A 12,500-nucleotide genomic window follows, 5' to 3' on the forward strand; every position below is an offset into this window, starting at 1 on the left:
GAGAATTCACATGATTCCCCAGCCAACAAGAGCTTTTATAGAACATTTGTTATCAGAACAGAGCTCAGAGCTCTGATTGCTGCAGCACTCTATACTGTTTTTTCTTCTTCTTCTGTTCGTAAACGTGGGCTGAATTTAGCCCATTCCCTCATGCTAGCAATGTGAAGGTACATTGTCCTATGAACTCAAACTGTATCATTAACGTCCACAGCATCCCCCCTCTTCCTTCCATAAGTCATACAGTAAGTTCCATGTTGCATCAGTGCAATTGTAATTAACACTGTATGGATTCATTATCCAGTAAGGCCTGCTAGCTCAACATCTGGGGACTCACTAGACTTTTAGTGTCTCCCATCCCACAGGTTCCATGGACTGTTATTACAGACCCTCAGCTGTAGACCAAGGGTGTGACTGCGGGGAAGTATATTAGAGAAGTCAATGGGTGGCTTGACAGTACTTTTGGGAAGAAGATATATATGAACCCAAATACTTGTAGTCATCAACCTGTATCAAAGGAGTGTTGTTTTGATAACGTGGATTGCATATACATATTGGTGGATTTGCAAATATTTATATGTATTCAGTTTTTGTCTCGTTGAGATAAAGACCAACACAGTTGGAGGCCTAGGTCAAGAGACTGAAGGAGAGAAGAACATAATCACAATCAAATCAAAAATAAAAAATAGAAACGGGGCAAGTATGTCACGTTGGAGTATGCCTGCAAGGATGGGGAATCATTTTTTCTCCGTCAGGAGTAAGGATGGTCGCTGAGGTATATATAGAACATTTATGGCATCGATCATTTTGTCGGCCATATACCATGTAGACTAATTTAAGAATGTCAAACCTTTTGGCTCTGTCAACTGAATCAAAAGCCTTTGAGAAATCAACAAAGACTAGTGCGAGATAGAGGTCGCATAGCTGTGATTAAAGTTTAAAGGCTGCGTTTAAAGGCTTGAAGACTGATTGTCTGTGATGAATACGACTCGGCTCTGGTAGGCTTTTCCACACCCGGAACATGTATTCATGTGGTTATGGCTAAGGATGGAGAGTTTTGAACTGTACAGTGTCCTGAGGGCCATCTTCTGGATGTTGTCAAGTAGACCACAATGTGTAGGTGGAGCACTCATCCAGCTGGTGACACTGCGGACATGCATAGTTGGTCGGCTCTCTGTGATGAGGTAACTGGCCACTCTCTAAAAACACAATTGTGCGTGTGTGCAATGCGTGTGTGCATGCGTGTGTGCATGTGTGTGTGCGTGCGTGTCCTACCTCGCATACGCTGACCCAGTAACCAATAACAGGGTCGGTGGCTGCAGGTTCTTTCTGTGTCCACTGCAGGGTATAGGAGTAGTTTCCCTTCATGGTGCGGATGGGGCTGGGTGTGTCGTAGTAGAACTCAGCGCTGTACGGCCGTGCTACAACAAGCAGGACGGAAGGTAAGGAGATCAAGTAGGAAAAAGAAAGAAAGTTTGAGCGCTTTTGTTCCACAAAAACTAATATAACGTCTGTCTGTGTGGTTCTTAGATATTTACAAGCTTTTGCCACAAACGGTACAACCAAAATGTCTCTTAGGTTATTTACAAGCTTTGCTACAAATTGTACAACCAAAGTGTCTCTTAGCTTTTCCACGAAAAAAGAAAGTACAATGAATACTATACTTCTGGTGCTTTAAGTACATTTTGAACTGTACTCAAGTAGTACATATTGAATTCCGGACTTGTAGAGTATTTCTATATTGCAGTATTGATACTTTTACTTAAGTAAAACATTTGAGTACTTTTTCCACCACTGCTGTAGGCCTATTGCCAGTAGTTGGTAAAACATTGGTCTATAATGAACATTGGAAATGTCTAGCAATTAAAATCTAATATAGTTGTTACAATGCTCTGGAAGCCTCTCTACTGCAAACGTTTGAAATGAATTGTATATTAACGATCAATTAAGTATTTGTTTATAGGGAGTTTAGGTGAGTATAACAGGTTGTACTTATTAGTGTGAGGGCAACCAGACTATTGTAATTCTAACACTTTATTATTATTTCATTTACTGGAGTAAGACAAACAGACTACTCCTCACACAGTGTGCTCGGGAATCGTGTGCTCGTATTTTGCTGAGAGAAATGTTGTATAGTTTAATTGATATTAATGTATTTGTTCCCCATTGACATAAACGGGAAAATGCGAAAACTCACATTCACGTATTTTTTCCTCAGAGACCGTAAGCGATATAGTTACAAAATTTGGGGGGTAAATTTATAATAATTACTAAAATTAATTAACTTATAATTGTATCGGTCAGCCTCATTGGTGGTGCTATAACAGCCCACTTTATGTTTTTGCTTATAACTCTTTAACCGTAGATCGTAAAATCGCCAGATATAGGCCACGCCCATTTCCATCAGGATTTTCTGAATTATCTTCAAAACACACTTTTATTTTCTAAACCTACAGATTTTGTCCGAATCTCACAGAAATTGGTACACATGATCGCTGGACCTATCTGACTGCGTTTATTTTTTTTTCTGAATTTTAGAATATGTTTTGTCCGTATCGTTCGGCCTTAATCGTCGTCTGAAGTTAGTGGGAGGGGCCTATTTTACAAAAAATGCCACAAATCACGAACGGAACGTCCAATCCATCCCAAATTTGAATCAGATGTCGCAGGTGGTTTAATCAACAAAAATAATTTAATAAATTTTCAGCCATAGGGGGCGCCGCAAATGCGAAAAATGTAACCGTTTCTTGCAAAAAATGTTTTTGGGGGCATAAATCCCTTTACTTACACATGATCACAATGGTGACGTGACATTGTAATTGGCTGGTAAGATTAGTGGTAGGGGCCTATGTAAGTGACTGTGGCAACCACACTTTTTGAAAAAAAAAATGGAGACCTTTCTAGTTCCAGTCCTGTCATAACAAACATGCTCAACTCAACATAATGTATTGTTTGACCATGCCAAATTATACAGTTTTTCCACCACATTATGTGAATAGCCGCAGCATTTAAAATACATGTCTCCATCAACTCACCAGAAACATCAAAGGTGCACTTGGACGTGCCGGCCTCATTGCTGATTCGGCCCTCGTAGGATCCGTTGCTGGTGGGGTCCAGCTTGAACCTGAGCTCCAGGGTATCCTTTACGTCCGGTGGGGCCATGCGGACCGCCTCACCGTTACGGAACCATTGCACGTTGGTGAGACGAGGAGGGTAGGAGCGCAGAACGGCACAGCGCAGCGCCACCATCTGGTAGTTCCTCGAACGCACGGCCTGGAAGACCGGGTCCAGGATGGGAGGATCTAGAAACAAAATGGTTGAGAAGATATTGAAGGATAATTATGTTCTGGATTGATTGATTGATTGATTGATTTTAACTTTCTCCTCATGTGGTACTAGTAGCCTACTATGTGCAAATTGGTTGATTAATGTATGGAACATACATATTCTTTCAAACATCATAATCAGCTTTATTGTCACCTTTTTCACGTGTGCTTAATTGTGTACAGTAGGAGTAGATATGGGTGTAGCTACACCATCCATTGCTAAATGCCAAAATTGTGAATCGTAAAAAGAACGACAAGCAATGCTGTCATCCTGAACAAATGTTAGTGCCATGAGGGCTCATCTCATCCTCCCTCCACATTCAGTCCTAGACAGTCTGCGCTAAGCTTCGCTCACCGGCTGTAATTAACGTGTCAGCTGGATATCTGTGGATAATCACATCTAGCTGTCTTTACCCGCAGGTCAGCAGAGCAGAAACACAGCCTATCAGCAGCCAGCTAGCACACCCTCTCCAGCTAATCATAGATATTAGATGAGATGCTAATGTGGCTAATACGGTGCAATAGCTGATGATAAGGAGTGAAGTCCCCTGGGAGGTGCACTGAGCTTGGTGTCATCATAACTGTAAATCTGTGGTGAGAAGGAAAGATTAGCAACTAATTTGTTTTTTGATATAATTTTCTCTCAGAGGAGGTTTAACTGGATCAACTGTAAAAGAGGAGGAGGATAAAAAGAGGAGGAATGACAAATGTGACTAATGGATGGATTTAAGGCTGAATGAGGGGAAGGTAATGAGTTGGCTGGAGGGCAGAGCGAGTGCAGAGCGCCGCAGAGAGAGTGAGAAGGAAGATGAAGATTGAGAAGAGGATGTGAGGCACTCTGGGACAAGACAAATCCCTGGAGACATTCAGAGGCCAGGTGAGGAGGAAGAGAGATGGATAAAGACAGAGAAAAGGAGGTGTAATTGACAGAGCTGTGAACCGAGAGGAGCAGAGGAGAACTGGCTTGACACGTGTACTCTTATTAGAATACTAGAATTTTGCGCCAGCTGCGCGGACACTCAATCCCAGAGTTACTTCGCCACGCACTCCGCGGCAGAAGTGCCGTGTTTGCATGAATGAAACTGTATGTAATCGCGCCTGTGTGTGTGTGTGTGTGTGTGTGTGTGGGACACGTGTGTGTGTGGGGGGGTGGCTTACAGGCGTACGTGTGTGTGTGTGTGCATGCAATGAGAAGCCAATGTCAAGTAGCGAACAGTGTAATTGTTTTACTTCGGCAAAAAACAACTATTGACAAACAACAATGTTGATGTAACTAAGGGATTAGTTGAGTCATTGATATTTTAAATACTGAGATTTAGAAGGAATGAGCAAAATCGCTAGAATTCCTCTTCCTCGTTTCTGTTCTCCTCAATCTCCTGCGCGAGATGACATTTTGAGACTGTGACTGAAAGCTGTGGGGGCAGTGACCAACTTTACAAATGTTAAAATAGATTATTCCGATTATGTGCGCTTTCTCTAAAAAAAAAAGTCTACTGAGCCCTGTGAGACATGCCTTAATGCCATCTGGTTGCAAGCTGATCATGTAGGAATCAGTTCTGATACATGGTTTAGGCCAAAAAGCTGGCCTCAGCATCAGACTTGAAAGTTACCTGCTAAGCATCACAGTATGACGATTCGGGAGAATCGAGAGAATGTGTTGGTTACTTTGTCTCACTAATATTTTCTTTCTCTTTTTCTCTGCCTCAACTTCTCTCAGGCATTTTCTAGCCCTTGTTCCCTTTCTTAACCCACTGCCCTATACTCTGTCCGGCCCAACCTCTCAACTTTCTTTCTTATCCCCCTCTTCTCTCTACCTGGAGAAAGCCACCTGCTCCATAAATCAGGTCTGCCAGCCAGTGAGGACAGCAAAGCTCTGACTGTGGCCCAGGCGCATAGGGCGACGCAGGGGATGCAGTCACATATCACTGCCCGGGTGTGGGAGGGCCTCCTCCTACCCACAAGTGCACGCTGTTAATTTAACATGACTAAGACTACATTTCCTGTCAATATTAACTAGTGTAAAATGTAGTTCATTTAGAGGTAAAAGGGAGACACTTTATTGTGAAGGGCCCTTCACCGCGCCTGCCGAAAGAGAGAGTTAGGCTACTGGCTGCATAGTTGCTCAGAGCCTTTACACTTTACAGCCTTATATCGCTCCGGTGTTGCTTTGATTTAAGTTGTTGGTACTGTAGTCGCCGGGTAAAGGCGTGCACTACAAGGTCGGGGGCCCATCCCAAATGGGGTGCATACGTTGATTAGACATACTAACAGTATCGTTCCCGACATGTGTCGCCTGAAACAACTAACTAGTGGCTGGGTTTAAAACTCACCTGTGGCTTCTGACATATGCGACAGGTTACAACTTCCTGAGAGGTTAGGTTAGGTTAGGAGAGGAGAGGAAGAAGAGAAGAGAAGAGAAGAGAAGAGAAGAGAAGAGAAGAGAAGAGAAGAGAAGAGAAGAGAAGAGAAGAGAAGAGAAGAGAAGAGAAGAGAAGAGAAGAGAAGAGAAGAGAAGAGAAGAGAAGAGAAGAGAAGAGAAGAGAAGTCCCTGTGCCAAGTCATTGTTCTGACTGGTAAACTCTGATCAGTATTATTTAACAGTTCTGTCCTTGGTAGGATCTCAGCCCTTCATGAAGTTAAACGCTTTGGATACAATTCCCATGCATGGAGATTTGGCAGACCTGTCCTGTCCTGTCCTGTATGTCCTTTGGTTTCATATGAATTGCAGTGCATTGCTTGTCCTTAATGGATGCATTATAATTAAAATGAATTAAACCAAATTGAACGGCATTAATTAACGACATTTTACAATTGTTCAGCCTAATTCACACAGTTCACAGGGTCTGTGGGCTAATAAGTGTAAATGTTGTGGTCCTTGCCATGAACATATTTCCCTACCATGCATTTGTATGAATACTTTCATGTTAGTGCTGTTTTCATTCATTAAAAAAAACACACAAATATATTATACAAGTTCAAATGAACGGCAATTAAAGATATTTATGGGGGGGCAATATCTCACAACGGGTAGGGACTAGTAATAATAATAATAATAATTGTATTCAAAGAGTTTGTCTGAGTTCTGGTGTCTCATTTATGGACTATGCAGTCCTGGCTTCTTGTCTGTGCCACTTAGTGCAGCTCGTACATTTTTCATGGTCTGACGCTGGTCTTCAATTACAATGAATTCTGGGGGCTGTGTGAACTGTGGTCACGGACAGACAGGAAGATGACGGATTCAAATAACCTTGACATTAACGTTCCCCTTTAATATCTTTTTCCAACGATTTGTATTCTTCTCATGAATCATGGCAGGATGTTTGGTGGATAGAAAAGGTTCCAATTTTGCCATATACTATTGGGTTGCTTTAATGGTCAGTCACATACTGTAGCAACACGAGCCCATTTGTTAGCGGTGGTGCAGGGTGCAGACACTGCCATTAGAATGAAGGCTAGTCAGCAATGGATCATGAAAGCTGGGTTAATCTTAACAAAAATGCATTCACATTTTGATTGAAGTAAAACAGGGTTTCCCCACAGTGCTTTTTGGCCTAGACAGGCCACCGTTGGCTGAGATGCTCCTGAAGAAAAACATTTACACTCGACCACAGTACTTAACCCATTTTGACCTGAGATCAGATTCTAAAAATGTCTTCTACATCCTGACAGTTTTCTGAAAAATCTATGTTTCTATGTCGTTCTTCGATTTTTTTTAAATAGCAGACGATGAGCTTGTAGATCTGCTATTTTTTCAATAGCTAAAGCATAACATAATGCTAACATCCAAAAGGGGTTCCTGCCCAAAATGGGTTAAGTAAATAACCCATTTTAATATTTAATATTTTAAATATTTTAAATATACTTATGTACACTGAGTAAAAGTAAATTTCTTATTTTCCATATCAATGAATTGCTTGTATTTTTTCACATTTAGTAGTTCCAGTTCCTAACGGTTCCTTAATCAATCATCATCATCATCATCATCATCAAATCAAATCAAATCAAATCAAATCAAATCAAATCAAACTATAATTAACTCAATGTCTGTCTGAATGTGTGTTTTTTGCTCTCGTCTGTAGCTACTTTCAATAACAATATAACGCAACACTTAAATTTACATTTTAGTCTGTTCCATGCTGCTGCAAGGCTAATGCTGCACTCCACTTCATCTCGCTTGAAGGACGGTGACTGTCTGAGCTGATCCTAGATCTGTGGGCGTGTCCACCCCACTCTTTGATATGCACACAGCTGAGCCAAATCAGATGTAGGAAACAGCCGACCAAAAAGTAGCGAGTGCTCTTCAGCCTTCCTAGAAATGTACCAAGTAAGAGTACAGATACTTGCCTTGGAAATGTACTTGAGTAAGCGTACAATAAGTATCAAAGAAATATAATACTCAAGTAAAGTACACACTTTAGAACAATACCTAAGTACATTACATTTACTTAAGTACTGTCCACTTCTGCCCATACTTACATAGTACGTTGAGTTGGATCAGAACTTCACGTCGTTTAATGTTGAGGCCATTGTAAAGAGCGGTCTGACAGCGGTACGGCCCCATCATGTCCCTGGAGACGTTGGTCAGCCTCAGTGGGCCGTCGCGAGTCGTCTCCACCGCCTTCCCAGACGGCATCAGCAGGTCTTTGTCTGCCCGCGACCACAGTAAAGGAGGCCGCGGCTTCCCGTCTACCAGGCACACCAGCTCCGCATTACCCCCCTCCCGTACACTGACCACCTGATATCCTGCTGGGACCGTCAATATCGGAGGAGTGACTAGAAAGAAAAGGAGACATAGTAAAAAATAATTTGAATCCCTCGTTACAGTAAATAACAACCTCTCAGCTCATGAAGCTAATAGCAGAATGTCTGTTTCCTTGATACCAACTAATAAAATACGGTAGTTTAGCAGCGACATTGCTTTCATTGTAGTTTCAAGACTTTTGCGGCCACATTAATTCCATTTCCTCCAGAAACTGGCTGTATCAAATATTAATGGACATCATTAACGACACACAGCCCTGACAGAAAGGCCGGGATGATCGGTTTATTTTTCAAACACAGTTCTTATATGAAGCAAAATCCCCCTGGGGATTTCAATGCAAATAAAAAAATACATAAACCTGTGGACTGGCGCCCTCTACTGAAAGTGACGTCAGACTTCGGTGCTCTATTCAAACGAGATGGTTGAACAAAGCAGTAATTAACAAGTTAACGGAATCAACCACAAAAAGGAAACATTTGCAAAACAATGGAAGTTATAGAGCCCCCTTCCTTCCATCAGGCAGGATCTGATCTGGTTGGATCTGATCTGATTCTCCTCCTGCGATGGGGCCCGGCCACGCCAAAGAAACATCACATACATGATCTGATTCTCCTCCTGCGATGGGGCCCGGCCACGCCAAAGAAACATCACATACATGATCTGATTCTCCTCCTGCGATGGGGCCCGGCCACGCCAAAGAAACATCACATAATATGTTTTCATTAATGTTAATCTAATAATTACTTGTAAACGTTACTTGTAATAAATATTGCATTCATTCAAGTGGTTAAGCCTCTTGACTTGAACTGGCCTACATGACATCTTTGTCAAAATAAAACATTTGCCACAACATGAGTGGACAATAATATTACCAGAAACACAAAGAGATATCTCTGAATGACAATAACATGTATGTAACTCTGAGAGTACACATGGAACCAAATACACCATACAGGTTAATTTGGTTCCATTTGTACAGAAGAACGGACAAGACCAAGTCTTTGCCACGGACACATTTACGGACATATTGATCCCAATAACAATAAATAGGCCAATACAATTATCTACAATCTTCTACGACTATATAGGCTACAAAAAGGAGAGGAAAGAAGATAGATATATACTGTAGATGCATGCGCAGTAGGATTTTAATCAGTAATCCTCTGTGGTCCTGGGGTTCATTTAGTCAAATGGAAATAGCAATGTTTATAAATATTCACCCAAAAAACAACAAAAGGGAAGATTATTATTATTACTATTTGATTTCTCTAACTTTGGTTCCAAAAGTCCCAAAATCTCACCGCTGGTCTGTGTGATGTTTACGTCCACGCGGAGCTCCGCCACACGGCTGCCGGGGAAGTTGGCCATGCAGCTGTAGGTTGCCAGGTCCCGGAACTTCAAGGCCACGATCTCCAGGCTGCTGGTGCCGGGCGCCATGTCTGGGTCACTGCGGAGCAGGATGAGGCTGTCCGAGTTGTAGACGGGCGCGCCGTTCTTGAACCAGGTGTAGTTGACCTTGTCCTGCGGGGAGGCGTCGACGTGACAGGACAGCTTGAGGTCACGGCCCATCTGGATGCTCTCGCTGTCCTTGTTGGAGTCTGGCGTGATCTGGAACGTCAGGTTGCTCATCGCTGAGAGAGACAGAGAGAGAGAGAGAGAGAATATTGCCAGAATTAGACAGGAAAAAGGTTGGTAGGTTGGACAGAAGGACGGAGCAGGAAAAGAAGGACAAACCAAAGACAACATGCAGTACGAAGAAGAAGAAGAAGAAGAAGAAGAAGAAGATATAGCAATGAAAGGAAGGGAATGGGAGAGGGGCGGGGGATCAATCACAGGTAGAGTAATAATAACAAGAGGAAGGGGGAGGAGGGATAACAGAATCAAGGTCACATGAAGTAACACCTACATTGTTTCAAATTCTGCGTTCCCTCTACAGACCTCCATGCTGAATACAAAACACACGGCTGCAGGACAGAGACACACCTCAGAGCTTGTTAACTATAGCCCCCCATGTGGAGCTGCCGGGGAATGTTTAGTATGTGCTATGTGGTAACATAACCACTTTGAATTCAGTAGGCTACTGTAGGTCTCCTGTGTGTGTGTCTACAGTATGAGTAGCTTGTCTGCGTGTAAGTGTGCTTCTGTGTCATTTTGTGACCTGTAGTCTACCGATGCCTCAAACCAACAGCAGAAATCCACCCATAAAATTCTTCACAGCAACAACTAACACTTGTAATTGCTTGCACTCTGCTCTAATTGGAGTGAGTAAAGATTATTAAAAGGGAACAAGAACAGCCATTGGGGAGACAGAATGGAACTTGTTTGTTTCGACAACTTCAAGCATTATCATGGCGGTCCACGCAACCTGTCCTGACCCAGTGACCCTCCCAAATACACGCAGACACACAACAAATGCAACCACACTCCCAAACTCACACACCCAGCTACTCACTCCTGACTATGAGGCTGACGTATCTTCGCGCAGGGTTCCCCACGTTGTTGACGGCCGTGCAGTTGTAGAAGCCAGCGTCTGTGGCCGTGACGGAGCGCAGCTTCAGTGAGGCGCCACGCACCTGGGCGCTGAGTGGCATGGGACCCGGGTACCGAGACCAGGTGACGGTGGGCATGGGGAAGCCAGCGGTCACCTCACAGATCATCAACACGTCCTCTCCGGGGTCCACCACCAGAGTCTCGTTAACGGACAGACGCAGAGCGGGGGTAGCTTGAGGGGCGGACAGAGAGTGGAATAAAGGTGTGGTTCACTGACAGAGAGTGGAATAAAGGTGTAGTTCACTGACAGAGAGTGGAATATAGGTGTGGTTCACTGACAGAGAGTGGAATAAAGGTGTGGTTCACTGACAGAGTGGAATAAAGGTGTAGTTCACTGACAGAGAGTGGAATAAAGGTGTAGTTCACTGACAGAGAGTGGAATATAGGTGTGGTTCACTGACAGAGAGTGGAATAAAGGTGTGGTTCACTGACAGAGAGTGGAATAAAGGTGTAGTTCACTGACAGAGAGTGGAATAAAGGTGTAGTTCACTGACAGAGAGTGGAATATAGGTGTGGTTCACTGACAGAGAGTGGAATAAAGGTGTGGTTCACTGACAGAGAGTGGAATAAAGGTGTGGTTTTCTAGTGTTGATTTAAAAGTGAGCAGAGTAGGCGTGCGAGAAACGATGGCACTCAATCAATTTATATTTGCATATTTGAATTAGTTTTTATAAGAGACAATATTTATAATATAACAATATTGCAACAGGATTGCAGGATCCATGCATGTAGGCCTAATGACTGTGTGCAGTGAAATGACGTTTTCACATGCAGGCATGTATGCATGCATGCATGCATGTGTGAGGGGTGGAGGAGTATACGTGTGTGTGTGTGTGTGTATGTGTGTGACATGTCAAGTGTCCACATAAAACTTGTGATTTCTCAATTTGCACAGGGCCAGATTCACAACGGAAATTTCCGAAGTGCGTAACTAATGACAGCGTATTAATCCGTCCGATCAAGCTCACGTGTCATTCTCCAATTGGTGGCGTAATGTCTTAATTTGTGCGGATCACTCGTGTATCTCATTTCGCCTCTTTCCCAAGCGTTTCGTCTGGTGTCGCCTGGTACTGTATAATTGAACATCCATGCCCATTTCACGCCGGAAATAGCTTTCCTCGGGTGAAAAACGTCATATCACAGCCTCCAAATTGCACAGATCCCAAAGCTTACAACGTGGCTGGGGGCATGGGGAGAGTATGTTTTGCACTACATCCATGTGTGTGTGTGTGTGTGTGTGTGTGTGTGTGTGTGTGTGTGTGTGTGTGTGTGTGTGTGTGTGTGTGTGTGTGTGTGTGTGTGTGTGTGTGTGTGTGAGTCTGTGTCCGTCCGTCTGTCTGTGTACAGCTAATCTCCGGCCACAAAAAACCTGGGCGACTGTGGCTCAGGAGGTAGAGCAGGTCAATGATCCATGGGTCGGTGGTTCGAATCCCGGCTCCTCCTGTCTACATGTCGAAGTGTCCTTGGGCAAGACACTGAGTCCCAAATTGCTCCCGATGTGCTGATTGGTACCTTGCATGGCTTCCGCCGCAATCGGTGTATGAATGTGTGTGTGAATGGGTGAATGGAATGCACAATCTATGTAAAGAGCCTTGGATAAAGGCGCTATATAAATGCACCATTTACCAAGGCGTAACAATAAATGGCACCCTTTTCACATTGGCCTATTATAGCACCACCAGGAGGCCACAACCTGACCTGCCCTGGTTGAGACCTCTAGTTTAAGTTCAACCTCAGCCAGTACCATGGCTATACTTGGCAATTATATTATAAAAGCCTGTCTGTCTACAGAATTGTTAATTTAATGATGTCGTCATATTAAAATGATTGGCAGGACATTTGGCGTTATAGTTGGCACTTGGCAT

General features: G+C 43.3%; 1 protein-coding gene across 1 annotated transcript in view; it reads right to left on the reverse strand.

Moving 5' to 3' along the window:
- Positions 1–12,500, reverse strand: part of LOC308320441 (MAM domain-containing glycosylphosphatidylinositol anchor protein 1-like) — a gene marked incomplete at both ends in the record, with an annotated part of 138,569 nt that overhangs the window by 31,057 nt on the left and 95,012 nt on the right. Inside the window, 5 exons of the mRNA XM_080770844.1 lie at positions 1,273–1,418; positions 3,033–3,299; positions 7,800–8,096; positions 9,387–9,716; positions 10,538–10,807. Coding sequence (XP_080626970.1) covers positions 1,273–1,418; positions 3,033–3,299; positions 7,800–8,096; positions 9,387–9,716; positions 10,538–10,807 — 1,310 coding nt within the window. The remainder of the gene's footprint in view (positions 1–1,272; positions 1,419–3,032; positions 3,300–7,799; positions 8,097–9,386; positions 9,717–10,537; positions 10,808–12,500) is intronic.

This window comes from Protomyctophum bolini (genome assembly GCF_963924005.1).
Source record: "Protomyctophum bolini genome assembly, chromosome: 1".
In the NCBI taxonomy this organism is placed as follows: domain Eukaryota; kingdom Metazoa; phylum Chordata; class Actinopteri; order Myctophiformes; family Myctophidae; genus Protomyctophum; species Protomyctophum bolini.